Source organism: Vulpes vulpes, chromosome 14 (genome assembly GCF_048418805.1).
Source record: "Vulpes vulpes isolate BD-2025 chromosome 14, VulVul3, whole genome shotgun sequence".
Taxonomy (NCBI): domain Eukaryota; kingdom Metazoa; phylum Chordata; class Mammalia; order Carnivora; family Canidae; genus Vulpes; species Vulpes vulpes.
This window is the reverse complement of record NC_132793.1, coordinates 31,824,687-31,845,447: the sequence shown is the minus strand read 5'-3', so window position 1 is coordinate 31,845,447 and position 20,761 is coordinate 31,824,687. Positions and strand designations below refer to the sequence as shown.

The following is a 20,761-nucleotide window of genomic DNA, read 5'->3' as shown; positions in this document are numbered from 1 at the left end:
CTTTTAATTCTATTAATAGATTTATCAGCTTTATGTTATCTTTTAAGCCCCACCCCAGCCTTTAAAGATGAAATCGTATTTACACCATACATTTTCTCCCTCCTTTTTTTCAAACTCATATTTACATTATGTTCTATGCCAATCATTCCCACATTTATCTTAGTTTTTATCTGACAGGTAAACAATGTACATTGCCAGTTTTTCTTCCTGTTCATCTAGTTTGCTATTATTGGTCATATTTTAGTAGATTCTACAAGAATGGCTCACCTTCTGAGTTCTTGTATGTTAGGAAGTGTTTTTTGGCTTTATACATGAATGGTATTTGTCTGGCAATCGAGCACCATTTGAACACTCTCCTAACAAATGAGAAAGCTTGGTTTTATTGGTCTTGCCTCACTAAAGCAGAACCCAAAAACTTCCCTAGCATTCTATGGAAGGGGCATTTAATCTAGCCTTCTTCAATCAGATGTTTCTAAATGAGATTTCTATTTCAAATGCAGAAATTTAAGGAGACCCCATGAAGAACACTTTGTTGCTCTTTTGGTGTGTGTGTGGGGGGGGGGGGCATTCTTCCATTTTTCTGCAGGGGCAGTCATTTCCCGGTGTCTGTAGTATAGAAGTGGCACCAGTGGGCTGTGGAGGCACAGAACTTTCCTCTAGGGTGTGCGGCAGTAGAGTGGTAGTAGCTTCCTCTACAGGTCAGTTCTAAGGCATGGTTTTAGACAGTGCTCCTTGCAGCATAGAATTTTGGTCCACCAATCTTCCAATAATTCTGTGAGCTAAAACCAAAATTCTTAAAAAAAAACAAAACAACCATAAAACAAAAAAAAACACCCTCATTTTCCTGCTTCATCAAGTCAGTCAGTTTCTGTTGTTTGCAACCCAGATGCTGCAAATTATAGCCAAGTGGGCCAAGTCTGACCCACTACCTATTAAGTAATTCTTAAGAATTAAGAATATTTAGCATTCTCAGAATGAAATTTTTATGAAATTCAGATTTCAATGTTCGCGAATACAGTTGTATTGGCACACAACCACACCCATTTATTATGTATGGCTGCTTTAGAGCTAAAATGACTGAGTATTTGCGACAGAGACCACAGAGCCCAGAAAGCCAAAATTTTCACTATTTGGCCCTGTACAGAAAAAGTTGGACTCTTGGTTTGCAATTAAGAAACCTGACTAAAACATCTGGGTATAAATTCTTTCTTAAAAACCTTGTAGGCATTGCTCGATTGTTTTATCGATAAATATTGCTTTAGAGAAATTTGAGAACAGCCAGATTTTTTTTCTCCTTCAAGGTAGCTTATCTGTGTGACTTCTCATTGAACCTCTCTTCTTCTGTTTCTTGTACTCCAGCAAGATCCTGAGAAGCTGCTGCTGTCAACCTGTATGCCATATTCACACTATTGCACAGGGTTTTACTTTTTGCCCCAAATAGAGTATAAAGCTTATTTTAAGAGAAATACTTTGTTGGTTTATTCTACAGTATTCACCACCAGACATCATCTCAGCCTCTTCCCTCTTGTAAGGCTACCTAGATCATCCTCATAGTTTTTGGCAGCTTTTTCCGAGTATGTTAGTTTGGGGGTTCAGTTGTTTCCTGGTTCATAGAAGATGCACTATATATTTTTATCTTTCAGTTTCCTTATTGGTTTTGAGCAACTTCACAGGAGCAAAAGGGGGGAATGCCTCCATCTTGTTGCTAGAAACCTTTTATTCTCTTGTTATTTTTCGTATTCTTAAATAAAGTTGGTTACCTACTTTAAGTTCTGTGTCCCCATTTATAAGTGGTATAATCACCCACTGTATGTGTATCCAACACAGGGGTATGTGTCAAAATCTGTCCTACCTGCTGGGACAGAAGCAACAGAATAAAGCAAAATCTTTGTCCTTACAAGGCGGAACAAGAGATGGTAGCTTGGTCCAGAGTAATGGAACTGGAAATGGAACTAAAAGTGCTGAGTGAATTTGCTGATGGACTGATAAGAAGATAAAAGAAAAAAAGAAGTAAAGATAACACCAATATTTTTTGGCATGAGAAACCACCAGGATAGTTATTAAACATAAAATTTCAGAATACCTGGGAAAAGAAAGATCCAAGTACCTTCCCAAGAAGAGAAAAAAGTTCACATGCCAAGAATAAAAATCATAATGGCCTTGGATTTCTAAACAGCAATACTGAAAACTAAAAACAATAGAGCAACATCTATTTTTAGTTTTACAAACTAAAATTCTATACCCAAACTATCAATTCAGGGGTAAGGGTAGAATTTGCCTTATGAACTTGTTCTCAGGAAGCTACTAGAAGATGGGTTCTACCAAAAGGAGTCAGTGAAACAAGAAAGAGGATGACATAAAAGCCAGGAAATGGGACAGAAAATGAGAAGTCTCAAGATAATAGCTGTGTAGTTCAGACTGGAAAATGCTAGAGAAATCCAGAAGAGGTTTAAAAGAAGTTAAAATAGATTTGATTTGTTTGCATGTTCTGAGAGGAGACTTAGACGTACAGTGGAGCCTCAGGACCAAATTAGCGGTAGATACAGAGAAAGCTAAATAGCTGAAAAACAAATTAATTATTAACTCTAAGGAAAACAGAAGTCCAGTACCAGAAAGGAAATGAGTAATATTCAATAGTCATAATAATGTTATGGCTAAATATAGATTTAATGAAAAATCAAGACATATAACTAAATTGGAATGAAATGGGAAAGTGTGTGTGTGTGCGCGTGTGCAGAGGGTTTAGAGAAGAAGAGCATCTCACCTTCTGTGTGCTAAGTTAATGAGGCTCCTTAGTTTTATATAAGTCTTGCACAGCTATTGACTTAAAACAAGTACGTATTTAACTTTGGTAATACAACATAATATAGTTTAAAATTTTTTTAGTAGCTAAGATGTTAAATATGTCAATAAAAAATATCTCCAATTTTTTTTGGAACTGAAAGTTGGTTTCAATTTATTTCTAAAGGTATTCAGTTTTTGTGTATCAGAACTAATTAAACATTAAGATGTAATTTTGCGAATACTTCCCCAGATGGACATTTAATATGAAAAGCTATGAAATATTTATAAGAATAAAAGAGGTCAAAAATAACAATACGAATAATATATATTTACATCATTAAAATATAAACATTTTTAATCTTTCAGAGGAGCTGTAAAAAATAAACACGTAACTTTATCACTTCTTAAAAATCAACAGTCTCTTCGTATTACATTAGTTTTAGGACATCATTTTCCAGAGAACAGTATTTTTTTTTAACATATTGTTTATTAATGAGATATTTATTTATTTATTTATTTATTTATTTATTTATTAATTATGAGATGGTTTTAAACTGCTAATAATCCCAGGAGGTCCTGGTTCGGTAGTCCACTTACATAGTTTGAAGCTGATAAACCTTTGGGCCTTTTTTCAAGAGGTAACCTTGGTCATTTAGTGATCCAATAAAATTTTCAAAATCAACAACCTGGAATAAAGTATCAAAAAACAGCCCATTAAGTAATATGCAAAAATATGATTTATAAAATGAATCACTCAAACAGAAATAAACATTTCTCAAGTTTCTTGGGCAAATACATTTATTTGTATTTCCTCATAGAGAAAACTGCTTACATGTAAGTCTTTAATTTTATTATGATTATATTCTAGTTGATTAGCTGAGCTAATAAAAAAAAGCAGAAACTCCATTATCCAGAGTATTTTTTATATTTGTTTTAGATTAGCTTCAAAAACAAAATTAGAGTAGCTTCAATTTTGAAATTTATTAGGCAATTTTCCATATAAACTTTTACATGCTTAAAGTTGTATAACATCCATCTTCACTAAAACTTTTAAGTAGGTAGAGCTGTCTGGCCCCAGGAATTACAGCTATCAAATCATTCTGAACACCTGTGAACTCAGCCAGGGATCTAAGAAAAGAACTGCAATTCTACAAATAGAAAAGCAACCAGTTTCTGCAAGAATGACAAAACAAAACCTCACTTCAAAAAAGAGAATAAGAGGCAGTACTGACTGCCAGGGACCTAATCAGTATGGATATAAGTAAGATGTCAGGACTAGAGTTCAGAATAACAATTATAAAGATACTAGCTGGGTTTGAAAAAAAAAAAAAAAAAAAGCATAGAAGACACCAGAGAATCCCTTTCTGGAGAAACAAAATAAGTCAAAATCAAAAAGGCTATAATGAAATGCAATAAAAAACGAAGGCTGTAAATGCTAGGATAAATGAGGCAGAAGAGAGAGTGATCTAGGAGACAAAATGATGGAGAATAAAGAAGCTGAGAAAAAGAGAGATAAACTACTACTGGATCACAAGGAGAGAACTCAAGAAATAAGTGATACCATAAAGTGAAATAATATTAGAATAATCCCAGAAGAAGAGGATTCCAGAAGAGGAAAGATAGAGAAGGGTAGAAGGTACAGTGGAGTAAATTATAGCTGAGAACTTCCCTAATCTGGGGAAGGAAATAAGCATTCAAGTCCAGGAGGCACAGGGAACCACCCCCTCAAAATCAAAAATAGGTCAATACCTCGGCATGTAATAGTGAAGCTTGCAAATCTGAGACAAAGAGAAAATCCTGAAAGCAGCTTGGGGCAAGAGGTCTGTAACCTAAAAGGGTAGAAACATTAGACTGCAGTAGGTCTATCCAGAGAGACCTAGCAGGCCAGAAAGAACTGGCATGATATATTCAAGGTGTTAAATGAGAAAAATATGCAGCCGAGAATACTTTATCCAGCAAGGCTGTCATTCAAAATAGAAGGAGAGATAAAGAGCTTCCAGGACAAACAGAAACTAAAAGAATTTATGATCACTACACCAGCCCTGCAAGAAATATTAAAGGGGATCCTTTATGGGAAGACAGAGCCCAAAAGTAACATAGACCAGAAAAGAACAGAGATAATATACTGAAACAGTGACTTTACAGGTAATACAGTGGCATTAAATTCATAACTTTCAGTAGTTACTCTCAATGTAAATGGGCTGAATGCCCTAATCAAAAGACACAGGGTATCAGATTGGAATAAAACAGCAAGACCCATGGATATATTGTCTGCAAGAGACCCATTTTGGACCCAAAGACACCTTCAGATAGAAAGTGAGGGAGTGGAAAACCATTTACCATGCTAATGGACACCAAAAGAAAGCTGGAGTAGCAATCCACATGTAAGACAAACTAGATTTTAAACCCAAGACTATAATAAGGGATGAGGACACTCTATCATAATTAAAGGGTCTATCCAACAAGAAGATCTAACAATTGTATTTATGCCCCTAACATGAGAGCAGCCAATTACATATACCAATTAGTAACACAATTAAAGAAACACATCAATAATAATACAATAATAGAAGGGGACTTTAACACCCCACTCACAGCAATGGATAGATAATCTAAGCAGTAGATCAACAAGGAAACAAGGGCTTTGAATGACATACTGAACCAGATGGACTTCACAGAGATATTCAGAGCATTCATCCTAAAGCAACAGAATACATATTTTTCTTGAGTATATACGGAACATTCTCCATGATAGATCATACTGGTCACAAATCAGGTCTCAACTGATAGCAAAAGACTGGGATCATTTCCTGCCTATCTGAGACTTGAATTCAATCAAAAGAGATGTGGAAAGAATTTAAATACATGGGAGGTTAAAGAGCATCCTACTAAAGAATGAATGGGTCAACCAGGAAATTAAAGAAGAATTTTTTAAAATTCATGGAAACAAATGAAAATGAAAACATAACCATTCAAAACCTTTGGGATGCAGCAATGGCAGTCCTAAGAGGGACGTATATAGCAATACAAACCTTTCTCAAGAAACAAAAAAGGTCTCAAATACACTAACCTCATACCTAAAGGAGAAAGATAGCAAAGAAAGCCAAAACCCATCAGGAGAAGAGAAATAAAGATTAGAGCAGAAATCAATGAAATAGAAACCAAAAGAACAGTAGACTAGGTCAACGAACCTAGGAGCTGGATCTTTGAAAGAATAAAATGAATAAATCTCTGGCCATACTTATCAAAAAGAGGAAGGACCCAAATAAATAAAATCATGAATAAAAGAGTAGAGACCATAAAAAAAAAAAAAAAAAAGAGTAGAGACCACAACCAATACCACAGAAATACAAACAATTCTAAAAACATATTATGGGCAACAATATGCCAAAAAATTAGGCAATCTGGAAGAAATGGATGCATTCCTAGAGACATATAAACTACCAAAACTGACACAGGAAGAAATAGAAAACCTGAACAGACCCACAAGCAAGGAAATTGAAGCAGTAATCAAAAACCTCCCAACAAACAGGAGTCCAGAGCTGATGGCTTCCCAGGAGAATTCTACCCAACATTTAAAGAAGAGTTATACCTATTCTACTGAAGCTGTTTCAAAAAATAGAAATGGAAGGAAAACTTCCAAACTCTATGAGGCCAGCATTACCTTGATCCCAACACCAAACAAATATCTCACCAAAAAGAATTACAGACCAATATCCCTGATGAACATGGATGCCAAAATTCTCAACAAGATACTAGCCAACAGAATCCAAAAATACATTAAAAGGATTATTTACCATGACCAAGTGGGATTTGTTCCTGGATGCAAAGGTGGTTCAACATCCACAAATCAACTGATGTGATACACTACATTAAGAAAGAACAAAAACCGTATGATCCTCTCAATAGATGCAGAAAAAGTATTTGAGAAGGTACAGCATCCTTTCTTAAAACTTTTCACAATGTAGAGGTAGAGGAAATATACCATAATATCATAAAAGCCATATATGAAAAGCCAGTGAATATCATTCTCAATGGGGAAAATGCAGAGCTTTTCCCCTAAGGTCAGGAACACGACAGATATACAAGCTCACCACTGTTGTTCAACAGAGTACTAGAAGTCCTAGCCTCAGCAATCAGACAAAAAAAAGAAATAAAAGGCATCTGATTCAGCAAAGAGGAAGTCAAACTCTCACTCTTCACAGATGACATAATACTCTGTGTGGAAAACCCAAAGGCTCCACCCCAAAATTGCTAGACCTCATACAGGAATTCAGCAAAGTGGCAGGATATAAAATCAATGCACAGAAATCAGTTGCATTTCTATACACTGGCAATGAGACAGAAGAGAGAGAAATTAAGGAGTTGATCCCATTTACAATTATGCCAAAAACTGTAAGATACCTAGGAATGACATAACCAAAGAGGCAGAGGATCTATACTCAGAAAACTACAGAACACTCATGAAAGAAACTGAGGAAGACAGAAAGAAATGGAAAAACGTTCCATGCTCATAAACTGGAAGAACAAATGTTGTTAAAATGTCTATGCTACCTACAGCAATCTATACATTCAATGCAATACTATCAACTTTTTTCACAGAGCTGGAACAAATAATCCTAAAATTTGTATGGAACCAGAAAAGATCCCAAATAGCCCAAAGGAATGTTGACAAAGAAAACCAAAGCTTGTATCACAATTCCAGACTACAAGCTCTATTACAAACTTGTAATCTTCAAGACAATATGGGACTGGCACATAGATCAATGATACAGAATAGTGAACCCAGAAATGGACCCTCAACTCTGTGGTCAACCAGTTTTCGACAAAGCAGGAAAGAATATCCAATGGATAAAAGATAGTCTCTTCAACAAATAGTATTGGGAAAATTGGACAGCCACATGCAGAAAAATGAAACTAGACCATTTTCTTATACCATACACAAAAAACAGACTCAAAATGGATGAAAGACCTAAATGTGAGACAAGAATCCATCCAAATCCTAGAGAAGAACACAGGCAGTGGATTCTTCAACCTCAGCTGCAGCAACTTCTGGCTAGACATGTCTCCAAAGGCAACGGAAAGAAAGGCAAAAATGAACTACTGGGACTTCATCAAGATAAAAAGTTTTTGCACAGCAAAGGAAATAGCTGACAAAACCAAAACACAACCAACAGAATGGTTGCAAATGTCTTATCAGATAAAGGGCTACTACCCAAAATCTATAAAGAACTTACCAAACTCAACATCCAAAGAAAAATAATCAGTAATGGGCAGAAAACATGAACAGACGTTTCTCCAAAGACAATAGATGGCCCACAGACACGTGAAACAATGCTCAACATCATTCGGCATCAGGGAAATACAAACCAAAACCACAATGAGATATGACCTCTCAGACCAGTCAGAATGGCTAAAATTAACAAGTCAGCAAACTACAGATGTCAGCAAAGATGTGGAGAAAGGGGGACCCTCTTACGCTGTTAGAATGCAAGCTGGTGCAGCCACTCTGGAAAACAGTATGGAGGTTCCTTAAGAGGTTAAAAATAGAGCTACCCTATGAGCCAGCAATTGCACTTCTAGGTATTTACCCCAAAGATACAAATGTAGTGATCCAAAGGGGTACTTGCACCCCTATGTTTATAGCAGCAATGTCCACAATAGCTTAATTAATGGAAAGAGCCCAGATGTCCATCGACAGATGAATGGATAAAGATGATGTGATATATACAGACATGTGCGCACACGCGCACAATGGAATACTACTGACCCATCGAAAAAATGAAATCTTGCCATTTGCAACAATGTGGATGGAACTAGAGGGTATTATGCTAAGTGAAGTTAGTCAATCTGAAAAAGACAATTATCATATGATTTCACTCATTTGTGGAATTTAAGAAACAAAACAGGATCATAGGGGAAAGGAGGGAAAAATAAAACAAGACAAAATCAAAGAGGGAGACAAACCATAAGAGACTCTTAATCATAAGAAACAAACTGAGGGTTGATGCAGGGGAAGGGGGTGGGGGTATAGGGTAACTGGGTAATGGACATTAAGGAGGGCATGTGATGGAATGAGCACTGGGTGTTATATAAGACTGATGAATCACTGACTTCTACCTCTGAAACTATAATGGACTATATTAATTTAATTTTTTTTTATATAATTTCTTCCTTGTATGCTCAGTGTTTTGTTTTGTTTTGTTTTTAAGATTTTATTTATTTATTCATAGAGATGCAGAGAGAGAGTAGCAGAGACACAGGCAGAGGGAGAAGCAGGCTCCATGCAGAGAGCCTGATGTGGGACTCAATCCAGGGTCTCCAGGATCACGCCCTGGGCTGCAGGTGGCACTAAACCACTGCGCCACCGGGGCTGTCCTGAATTTAAATTTAAAAATGTAAAAACAAAACAACCCCACAAAGATGTTAAGATGACTTGCCCACAAGGGATTGTCAGAAAAACATGGAAAGTGAATCTTGCTGTTTCCCCCACTGTCAAGATATTTAAAAAGAGATAGGTATGTGTTTTAGATAAAAATTGTTGTTTTTTAAAGCTGTGAGCAGCTAATTTCATAGCTTAAAGAAAATAAGCTTATATTTTGAAATACTCCAGAAAAGCCTATTTCAACCTTTTCATCCAAATCTTTATTTTTTCAATCTCCATTTTATTAATTCCAGTATTGTTAAGTGTTATATTCATTTCAAGTGTACAATGGAGTGATTCAACCATTCTATTACTCAGTGCTCCTCATGATAAGTGTACTCTTTTTTTTTAAGATTTTTTTTCTTCTAAAGATTTACTTAGAGAAAACATGTGTGCGAGCACACACATGGGAGGGGGCAGGAGAGAATCTTAAGCAGATTCCTTACTGATTGCAGAGTCCAATGCAGGGCTCAATCTCAGGACCCTGAGATCATGGCCTGAACCAAAATCAAGAGTCCGATATTTAACCAACTGAGCAACTCAGGCACCCCTAAAGATTTTTATTTTTTAAGTAATCTCTACACCCAATATGGGGTTTGAACTTGCAATCCTGAGATCAAGAGTTGCATACCCCACCAACTGAGCCAGCCAGGTATCCCTCATAAAGTGTACTTATAATCCCCTTCACCTATTTCACCCATCTCATCCTCTGACCTCCCCTCTGGTTACTGTTTGTTCTCTATAGTTAAGAGTCTGTTTTTGGTTTGTCTTTCTTTTTTTGTTGTTGTTCGTTTGTTTTCTTAAATTCCATATATGAATGCAATCATATGGTATTTATTTTTCTCTGACTGGCTTCTTTTGCTTAGCATTATACTCTCTAGCTCCATCCATGTTGTTGCAAATGGCAAGATTCCATTTTTTTAATGGCTGAGTAATATTCCAGTGTGTGTGTGTGTGTGTGTGTGTGTGTGTGTGTGTGTGTGTGTGTTTATTGCATCTTCTTTATCCATTCATCCATTGATGGACACTTAGGTCACTTCCATAATTTAGCTATTGTAAATACTGCAATAAACACAGCAGTGCATATATCCCATTGAATTAGCGTCTGTGTATTCTTTGGGTCTTTCTTTATTGGAAAGAGAGAGAGCACACACGAGAAAGTACAAGGGGCAGGGAGGGGCAGAGGGAGAGGGACAAGCAGATTCCCACTGAGCAGGGAGCCTGACTTGGGATCATGACTTGAGCTAAAGGCAGATGCTTAACTGGTTGAGCCACCCAGGCACCCCGATCATAGGGTAGTTCTATTTTTAATTTTTTAAGGAACTTTCATACTGTTTTGCAGTCACCCAAATCTTTTTGATATTTAGAAGTTCTATACTTAATATAAGACCTCGTGAAAAAAAGATTTATTAAGTATTTGGTTTGCCATACCTGAATGTTTAGCTCTTTGGCAATCTGCCGAAGTTGTTGAAATTGAAATAAATTATTGTAAGTTCTTTCAGCAATGTTGTTGAGAGCAGAAATAAATCTTTTTGCTGTTGACCTGTTGCTCATTCCAGAACCATGCTGGGATCGCTCAAAATCTAGGTTCCCAAATTCATCAGAGTAAGTTCCTAGCATGCTTAATGAGAAGAAAGAAAAACAAAGTTACCCCATGTGGCATGGCTATAGAAATCTTTGTTCCATGTTATAAAAAGAAAAATGTGGAAGTAACCATGAGGCTCATATAGCAAAGATTTAAACATGTATTCACTAAATGGCCACTATGAAATTCACTATGGTATGAACTGTGTGGAGATAAAAACATTTTTGGACACAGTTACCACTTTTAAGAAACATATGAGAAGAGAAAGGCCAAAGAATACAAAGTTGATACACTAGGATATAAATACCTGGAGCATTCTTTTTGATTCATGAAAAAAAAAAAAAAAAAAGAAATTCTAAACATAGTAAATCTAGGCTTTAGAGGATAAAGGTATGTTCCCAGCTTCTAGTGTAGCATCTGACAAATCAAAGATGTTTAAAATACTGTGGGAATGAACTAGAAGGCTTGCGGTAACGATGAAAGGATCTACCTATTATTTCCATTTTTCTGCTTAATCTTATTTTCACAATATCATCAAAGAAAGACATATGTACTTTATAGTAGATTTTAGCCAGAAGTCTGAAAACACCAGAGATACAGTTAGCCATCATCTGTAACCCAGCTTAATGGCTGATTCCCTGCCTGTACAATGGAACAGATACAATCTCATAGCAAGGCTTACAGGCAAAGATGTTATTTAATCAGGAATTGGTTAATCAAAATAAATTGGTCACTTGCTAGGCAATAGACTTGTAGTGGTGAATAAAACAGTAATAATTCCTGCCCTTAAGGAGCTATGGCAAGGAGTTTACAGAATTACTAAAAACAGCTTCATTTTGTTCCCTGAATAAGAGCCTACATGAAAGAGAAAGCTATACAAATAGGAATGAGTCATCCAAATAAGACTATAATAAATAATTAACATAATATAATTAATGTAAATAAATATTATGAAGAGCTTATTCCTCTTAAGATACTTTTTCAAAAATGCTTTAAGCTACTAAGTTAACTATTAACAACTAATATTTATCGTAATCACCATATGCTGTCCCATTTAGTACAACAATCCCCTGATGTAGGGACTATTCTTATTCCCATTTTACAAATGAAAAAGCAAAGTCTAGTAAGGTGAGTGACTTGCCAGAGGCTATGCAGCCAATGAGTGGCATATCTGGGATCTGAATCTCAGCTATATGGCTTCAGATATGAAGATTTATAAATATCTGAGCCACTTTCCTAAAAGAGAAAAAACTCAATTATCTTTCATCTTTGAAGGTGGCTCTATTCTCCTGTACTTCCTGGTATATTTTTAATTTTAAAGAAAACATGTTTACCCTTGCTTATAAACATTTAGTTTTTATAGCCATGTGCTTTACTAACTATGATGAACTGTATCTCACAGTTTTGACTTTTCTTATTTTGGCTCTGCTTCCAAGTTAAAATGTAATTTTACAGGTTCAAAACCACATTAAGGGCAAACATTCAAAAACTCAAGAGAAAGAAACTCCGAAATGGAAGTTAATAAATAAAAGATGATTACTAAAGGTCAACTTTACTATCAATGCAGTACATTTACTGAGGGCATACTGTGCTAAAGTATGATCCTGGATCCTGGATGTATACTGGTAAATACAACAGATAAGGGCCCTGCTCTCACAGAGTATAGACTAAGGTCAGAAAGCATGATAAGTGTAACAAACAATAATTCACAATCTAGTCTCAATGTGTTTAACTGGGTCTCGAAATCTACTATGGAACTAACGGAAGGTAATTCTAATTACTAGGAATCAACCTATTCTCATTATCTGAACATTTTTATGAAAGCCAGTAAAGCACATTGAATTCATGGAAACAAATTCATATCTCACTATTTATACTTAACAATGAGATTTTTTTTTTTTTTCAGAAGCCCAGAAGTAAACTGACAGCCTAATTCAGTTACAAGCAAGGCAACTCTGAGAAGCAGTAGAAACAAAGTTCTACAAGAAATGCTGAAGAGTTCCTCTTGGATGGAAAAGTATATGTAAACACTGTCTGATGTCAGGATTTCAGACACGCAGAACCAATTATAAATGAGAAATACAAGATTTTTATTGAAATGGTTTAAAGCATAATTTATCTTAAGCATAATGCTCAGATATGAGAACAAATCAGACCGTGGACTTATTGTGGAAAAATACCAGATGACTGCTTGAGTCAGTGTCTAGGGTCTGATCTGAGGCCTAGGGGAAGTAAGTAAGGGTAAAGCTTCAAAAACAGAATGTTACAGGTAAGAGAGGGTGACAAGGTAACTGGATCCCTGATTTTGCTAGAGAGCCAAAGTGTAGTGCATACAACATTGTTCAGTAAAGCCAGGTACCAGAAGGCCCAAAGGGTGAGAGATCGTTAAATGGAAAAGGAAACCAGGAGTAGCAATGTTAGCTCCACCCTCAAAGATGGAGAGTTTAAGAGCAAGATGCTCAGAAAGATTGTAAACAAAGTGGCAACTTTTTGTCATTAAACAAGTAGTCCTTACTATTGGTCCTTGGTTTTAATTGGGGGAAAAAAGTTAGAATCTGGAATTTTGGTTAGATTCACTGACTTAGTTTTCTAGTGAAAAGAAGGTATCTGTTGGGGCAATCTCTAGGTTTATTAGTCTGGTTTACCAGAAGTCAGGCAAACAACTGGTATTTGTGGCCATTCCTTTATGTCATATGCTAGTACACTGAACTCCTGGCAGCATGTTGTTGAGACAGTCATTCCTAGGTTATCTGGGTGCTTACAAATGGCAACTGGAGGGTCTCCAACACAATGAAGTCAGTTGGAGAGAATGATGCCAGCTTGGTAAAAATCTCATCCACAAGACCCCACAAACCCTAGTACTGAATCATGTAAAAGAGAAAACTGATAGTCCAAGCTCTGTGTAATATTAAACAATACAATAGACAAAAGGTAATGTTAGGAATTGATTGAAAGGATTGGTAGTCATCAAGTGTTAATGATTTTACCCATATGAGACTGTTGCTTTTGAACATTCTCAAAATATGTACTTCTGAATTGAGTTTAGAACTATGTGAATGTATTACCCATTCAAAAACACATTTTTAATATAAAGATTATGCATACAAATATTTTAAACCAAGAGTATAGTTTATTCAGAGAACAAATGGACTAAGTAAAAATAATTTTACTTGGCCTAATTTATAATTTGAGATGAAAAGAGGACTGGTATTTCATTTAAAACAGCATTTAAAATTTAATCTTACCTATATTTCATAACTTCAACTATATCCTCAGCATCTTCTTTGGTTGCTTCCTCTCTTAATTCCAGTCTTGCTCGTGCCTTGGAAGAAAAAAGAAGCATTTTTAGATAACAAAAGTAGGTATATTTAACATTGTTTGAGGAGGGCATGGAATGTTGAAGCTTATTTCATTTATTCATTTTACACAAAATCTGATTTTGGGGGGAAAGGGGACTGTAACACAAAAAGTTAGAATAAAAATTATCTGAAAACTTGAGTATGATAATAATCACTCATTTAAAATATGAATGAAAACCTATTTGTATCTACTAACATACATCTTTCGGAGTGTTCATTTCAGAAAACTTGATTATGGTTTCTCCTTGTCTTTTACTTTTGGGAAATCATGCCTAACCATTTTGTTAAAACAACATTGAAGGATTAATCTGATTTTATTTTTATTTATTTTTATTTTTTTAAGATTTTATTTGTTTATCCATGAGAGACACAGCTGCAGAAAGAGAGGCAGAGACACAAGCAGAGGAAGAAGCAGGCTCCATGCAGGGAGCCCAATGCAGGACTTGATCCCAGGTCTCCAGGATCACGTCCTGGGCTGAAGGCGGCGCTAAACTGCTGAGCACCTGGGCTGCCCTGATTTTAAATGCAAAAAGCCCAAGCTCCAGCTAATTTTAACTGCCAGAGTTCTTTTTGCATTCCAAACCTGTGAATAAGTGTTATTACTATTAGAAAAATACATACTATCCTTATAGACCTGTCATATCAAATCAAATACTGACACATTCCATGTTCCCATATATTCAACTTAGAGTCTCAGAATCCTTAAATAACCTAACCACTTGCCACACTCCAGGAGGCTTGAATGTCAGTAAAAAGGGGAAAAAACATTGCATAAGTAACTAGTCCTGTGCTTAGAAAGAAGTAGCTATACTTTGGTTGTGATACAGATATGTCCAAACAATTTTTAAAAATTTTTACATTCATTTCAGATGTCTCTCAGTTGGAAGAAAAATCAAGGTAATTATGCAGGAAATTGAGAGAAATCATATCACTTCTTGCTCCCATTTTTAAGGCAAAAAAGCATGAACTTAAAAAAAAAAAAAACCTCTGTTAGACGAATCAGAGATTCCAGCTGCCTAGTAGTGATGGGTGAGCTATTTAACCGCTGGCTCTGTTTCCGGAGCTCAAGGTAAAAATCTTGAAGAATCTGAGCAGCTTCTGTGGATAGCCTTGGATAGACATACTGCCGAGCGTAACCAATGTACTTTCTCAATAGCTGGTGGGGAATCAGATCTATTGTTTCTCCAGGAACTACCTAAAGCAGGATAAAAAAGCCTAAGATTACAAGGATGGGAAATAAAGTCTTTCTGTTAAAATAACTTTAGATACATATAAAATTCTAAAAGACTTTCCAAATAAGCAAAACACTGTTGTTCCAGCTCTGAGTCTAACCGACTTAGATTATTTCAAATGAAGTTTGTATAAAGCCTACTACTGTAATATAAAGGGTTTTGATATGAAAGCTATATATTACTGCTCTACAATAAGCAACATACTGAACTGACATTCAAATAGAACAGAAATAAAGATTAAGAAACAGAAACCTACCTTTAATCTTTCTGATAATGGTTTATCAGACACTACTTCAAGTATAGAAGTATTTGAATCCTGACTATTCATACGAGCTATGGTGGCACTGCTAACAGTTCTCTGTTTTCCAGCTCTTATTGCAATCACATGTTCAGAGAGTAAATGATCATGATCCTCATTTGGGGTATCTAACAGGATAAAGACCAAATCAAATCTGGACAGCAGGGCACTCCCCATTCTAAGAGGCATAAAAGAAAGAAGCAACAATGATTGGAATCTAAACAATTAGAAAACCGTTTCCTCACTTGTTTACTACTTGAGTTCCATGTAGAACTTTTAAAAAAAATAAAGTTTAGGTTAAAGTAACAAGCAACAGCTTTTGGATTCAATACACCCACCAACTCTCAATTCTGGAGAGACACCAGGCCACACACCCTTCAACAGGCGAACAAGCCATATATGCACCTACCTTTGGTAGGTTGAGAATAAGGCCCCTTCTTATACCATCTCTGTGTTCTATGTTACTACCTGATGGTGAGCTTTGCAGTGACTTTGAATTTTAAAACAAATGCTATATGATTCATCAGAAACTATCTAGTTGGGTGGTTTTAACCCTTTGTGTGTTTTCTTTCACCAAAACACAGTCTCTCAATGTATCTATGATCACTTAGAAACCTCACTTTTTCTTAAAAGTAATTGTTAATGGGGTACCTGGGTGGGTTAGTTGGTTAAGCACCTGCCTTGGTGTCAGCTCAGATCATGATTTCAGGTTGTGAGATTGAGCCCTGCATCAGGCTCTGTGCTGGGTGTGCAGCCTGCTTAAGATTCTCTCTCCCTCTCCCTCTCTCCTTCCCGTCCCCATTCTCTCCATCTCTTCAAAAAAATAAATAAATAAATAAAAGTCATTATAATCATTATAGTAAAAATGCTATATTCTACTTAGTCATCTTCCCTGATCCCACCAATCAGAAAATCCTTCTATTTGAGACAAGAAAACTAAAATCCAGAGTGACTCAAGAATTTGGCCAAGGCCCCAAAGCAGGTTTGGGTACCACTAAAAACCAGAATCCAAGTCCTTATTCAATAGGCTCTTTCTGATCTTTCCAATAAAGCACTTTTTCATTTTACTAAGAAAAACTAATAGATTGACATTTTTGGTGGTGGTGGTATAGCATCTCCAAGTACAATTATATATTTTCCTATGCATCATTTCTATATTAAAGGTACACATTATCAAACATTAGGAAATTTGGTTTTTTTTCCTCTAGAATTTAAGCTCCCAATTTTTCACGAGGCATTCTTTTGTCTTTTTCTCAATTCTGCATTATTTCAATTTATTTCCCCCTTCCTATACCTTTTGTCCAATCTATACAGAACAAATTAGAGAGAAAGCATATATGCATACAAATACAAACTTTGTTTTTGGAAAAGTATGATCATACCCCATTTAGAAGAATATAGTGTGCTCTTTTCATTTAACAGTAAAGCACAGAGCTATCAGCACATATGAAACTACTTCCATTTTTGTAATTGCTACTTTCCACTATACAGCCTTGCCATAGTTTAACCACTTCCTTATCAAAGGGCATTTTAAGTTGTTTCCAATTTTTGGTGGGTGATAAACAATGCCATAATACCCAACCCGTAAATATATCTCTGTGCACTTGTGTGACTATTTCTGTGGGTATGATTCCTAAAAGTAGAACTGGCTAAAAACAAATGGAATGTACATTTAAAATAGTGATAAATGGGGGCACCTGGGTGGCTCAGTGGGTTAAGCATCTGACTTTTGATTTCAGCTTAGGTCATGATTTCAGGGTCATGAGATTGAGCCCCAAGTTGGGCTCTGCACTTGGCATGGAGCCTGCTTGAGATTCTCTCTCCTTCTCCTTCTGTAACCCCCACCACTTGCTCATGCTTTCTCTTAAAAAAAAAAAAGTGAAAAAACATGTCAATTGTCCTTCAATATACTAACCTGAACATGTGAGAATCCATTTCCCCAACCCTGTGCCAAAATGATCATTAATATTTAAAATGTTTGCCAATTTGGTAGCTATCAATAGTATTTCGTTGTTTTAATTTATAGTGCTCAAACATGTTTTTGTACATTTACTGGAACTTATCATTTCTGTGAACTATTATATCAGTTATCTTTTTCTTATTGATTTATAAGGATTCAATATATTAAAGGTATAAATATCTGAAGAGACTTACTTTAAATTCTCAGAAACTGTTTTGGCTTTATTGTAGTGTCCTCCAACTGGATTTGCAGCAGCAATGATGGAAGTTCTGGCAGGGAGGCTACAAACCATGCCAGCCTTAGCAAGACTAATACTTTGTTGTTCCATAGCTTCTAACAAGGCTTGATGTTGATTCCCCATCTTATCAAATTCATCTATCCCACAAATACCTACAATCACAGTAAAATAATACAGACAAAAAGTTTTCTTTGATCGAGTTCTGAATCTTACAGGGTGAAAACTGTTCCATAATAAAGAATTATTTACAATTGTTTCTAGCAGTTAAAATTGTAAAATGTCATACAGTTGTGATTTTGTGCTTGTTTTACAGCAAATAAAGTATTTGTCTTAACTTCTATGTAATATTTTCTCATTCAACATTTTCCATAACCAAGGCACTGTGTTGTGAGGGCTAAAAAAATGAAGATATAAGAGTGAACCTCAAAAAGCTTAAAGACTTACAAACAGATGAGAATAAATTATATATATATATATATATATATATATATATATATATGTATATATATATATATATACACTTTGAGCTTTCACTCTGAGTGAGATAGGGAGCCACTGGGGTTCCGATCAGAATAACTTGATCTGAGTTTTAACAAGATTGCTCTGCCTTGTTAAGAACAATAGAGCAAGGGTGGTCCCAGGCTTCCAACTATGAGATCACACTAATAATCCATGTAAGAGATGATAGCAGCAGTGGCAAAGTGGCTGGATGCTGGATATAAATGGAAGGTAAAGCCTACAATATTTATTGATAGACTGGATATGAGGTATGAGCAAAAGTCAAAGATGGCTGCACATTTTCTGATTTGAGCTAATGGATGGAATTATCATTGACTGAGTTGAGAAAGATGATAAGAATAGGTTTGAAGGGGAAATCAGGATTTCAGTTTTAGACATGTTAAGTTTGAGGAAGTTATAAAGATACTGCAATAATAGGGAGACAGAACATGGAAGACTCCTAACTCTGGGAAACGAACTAGGGGTGGTGGAAGGGGAGGAGGGCGGGGGATGGGGGTTACTGGGTGGCAGGCACTGAGGGGGGCACTTGACGGGATGAGCACTGGGTGTTATTCTGTATGTTGGCAAATTGAACACCAATAAAAAATAAATTTATTATTAAAAAAATAACAGGCAATAAGAAACACTGCCTGGAGTTTAAGGAAGAAGTGAGATACATTTGGAAATTTTCAGCACATAGGCAAATTCATGAGACTAGAGAAGATCATCAAGAAGGTAAGCATAGCCTAAGAAGAAAAAAGGTACATAAATGAAGCACCTGGAGGTGCCAATCAGTTAAGTTTGGGGAGATAAAGAACAAGAATGAGAAGCCAGTCAATGAAGTAAGAAGAAAACCAGAAGAGTGTAATGTCCTGGAAACCAAAGAGGGAAGGTATCAAGGAAAGGGGGCAGGTGAAGGCGCTAAGAGGATCTGGATTCAGAAGTGGAGGTCACTGGCAAACAAACGAATGAATGACCTTAACTGAACTCTAATCTGGGCATTGCCTGATGTATACATAGGAACATGTTTTCCAATAGGGTTATAGCATCACAAAGGTAGCAAAGCTTAATTAGAAATCCCTTCTTGCTGAGCCCTTCAACTCAATTTCTTATAAACTGTAAGTCAAATCCTGAAAAATATCCAACAAGATGGGTTAAAATATAGCAAAACTTCTAATTATAAAGTAATAGCTCTAAATTCTTATTTTAAGTCCTCTGAGAGTAAAAGGATAACATTCACTTTATTTTCAGTTCCCAGGCATCTAAAACTATTCTAGGCTAATAGCAATGCATTCAGCAAGTATTTACTATGCACCTTATGTATTAGGCAATAGGAATATGTCAGTCAACAGGATGACCAAATCCCATCTCACAGGGAACTTACTGTAAAGTTTTAAAACAGGCTTAAAACAAAAGATCACAAAATGTGATGGTGGTTATGAAATGGGAAGTACAGGAGCGAGCTATACCTATTTGACTTGATTGATTTTTATGTATAATTGTGTCTGTTGCAAGATTCTGAAAATGAATGACAATAAGTACCAGTTTTAGTTCTGTGGTAATAACCTGTATTTCCAGTGATTTTTTTCTGGCATTCACTCTCAACTCACTGGTTGTTGCAGTGCTATCCAAATGCCTCTTGAACAGAATGTTAAAGAAATTAATTAGAAAGGAAAAGGCTCTAAAACAAAACCCCAAAGCTCCAGAATTACTAATTATTTAGACCTGCAATAATTCCTTTAAAACCCTTGGCTCAATTTAAAAATAAAAGCTGTAATATTAATGGAAATTAAATATTATAAACAGTGGAGAGTTTGGTCTCTTACCTTGATCACCAAGTACAAGGGCACCAGCTTCCAAAGCAAAATCTCCAGAGGAACTATCCTTTGAAAGAGTTACAGTCAAACCAGAGGTAGTTGTGGTATTACCACAAACATACACACCCCGTGGAGCAACATTGCATACTGCCTAAAGAAACAAAAGGTTTAAAAGAATCAGCCAGGGGCACCTAGTGGTACAGTCGGTTGTGTGTCAGACTCCTGGTTTTGGCTTAGGTCATGATCTCAGGGTTGTGAGACAGCCCCATGTCAGGCTCCATGCTGGGCATGGAGTCTGCTTCGGATTCTCTACATCTCCCCCTGGCCCTCACTGGCCCCCTCCATGTGCTCTCTAATAAATAAATAAATCTTTAAAAAATAATAAAAAGAATCAGCCAAAGTAAAAGGGAAAAAATAGTGACTGCTTCACAAATGTCAGCTATATGCCAAGTCAATATTGTTCTAATAGCTTTACTGTACAACCCTCATTACCACAGTTAATAGGAAGGTATTATTACATCCCCATTTAGTGGCATAGAAACCAAAGCCTGCAGAGTAACTCACAC

The 20,761-nt window shown here is 36.0% G+C and overlaps 1 protein-coding gene and 1 long non-coding RNA gene across 3 annotated transcripts in view; one reads left to right on the top strand and one right to left on the bottom strand.

Annotated features, from left to right (window-relative positions):
- The window catches only part of LOC112930060 (uncharacterized), a 28,006-nt gene extending 9,788 nt beyond the window's left edge, over positions 1–18,218 (top strand). The window contains exons 3-5 of one of the 2 annotated variants that reach the window (XR_011996963.1): positions 12,700–13,062; positions 14,104–14,151; positions 14,496–18,218. This is a non-coding gene — a long non-coding RNA (uncharacterized lncRNA). Of the gene's footprint in view, positions 1–12,699; positions 13,308–14,103; positions 14,152–14,495 lie in introns of those variants that run through there. The other variant, XR_003237041.2, reaches the window with a different exon arrangement.
- The window catches only part of MCM8 (minichromosome maintenance 8 homologous recombination repair factor), a 41,940-nt gene continuing 24,270 nt past the window's right edge, over positions 3,092–20,761 (bottom strand). The window contains exons 13-19 of the mRNA XM_026012298.2: positions 20,205–20,346; positions 17,837–18,032; positions 15,641–15,860; positions 15,138–15,347; positions 14,039–14,115; positions 10,640–10,829; positions 3,092–3,470 (exon numbers count right to left, since the gene is read on the bottom strand). Coding sequence (XP_025868083.1) covers positions 3,378–3,470; positions 10,640–10,829; positions 14,039–14,115; positions 15,138–15,347; positions 15,641–15,860; positions 17,837–18,032; positions 20,205–20,346 — 1,128 coding nt within the window. The 3' untranslated portion in view covers positions 3,092–3,377. The remainder of the gene's footprint in view (positions 3,471–10,639; positions 10,830–14,038; positions 14,116–15,137; positions 15,348–15,640; positions 15,861–17,836; positions 18,033–20,204; positions 20,347–20,761) is intronic.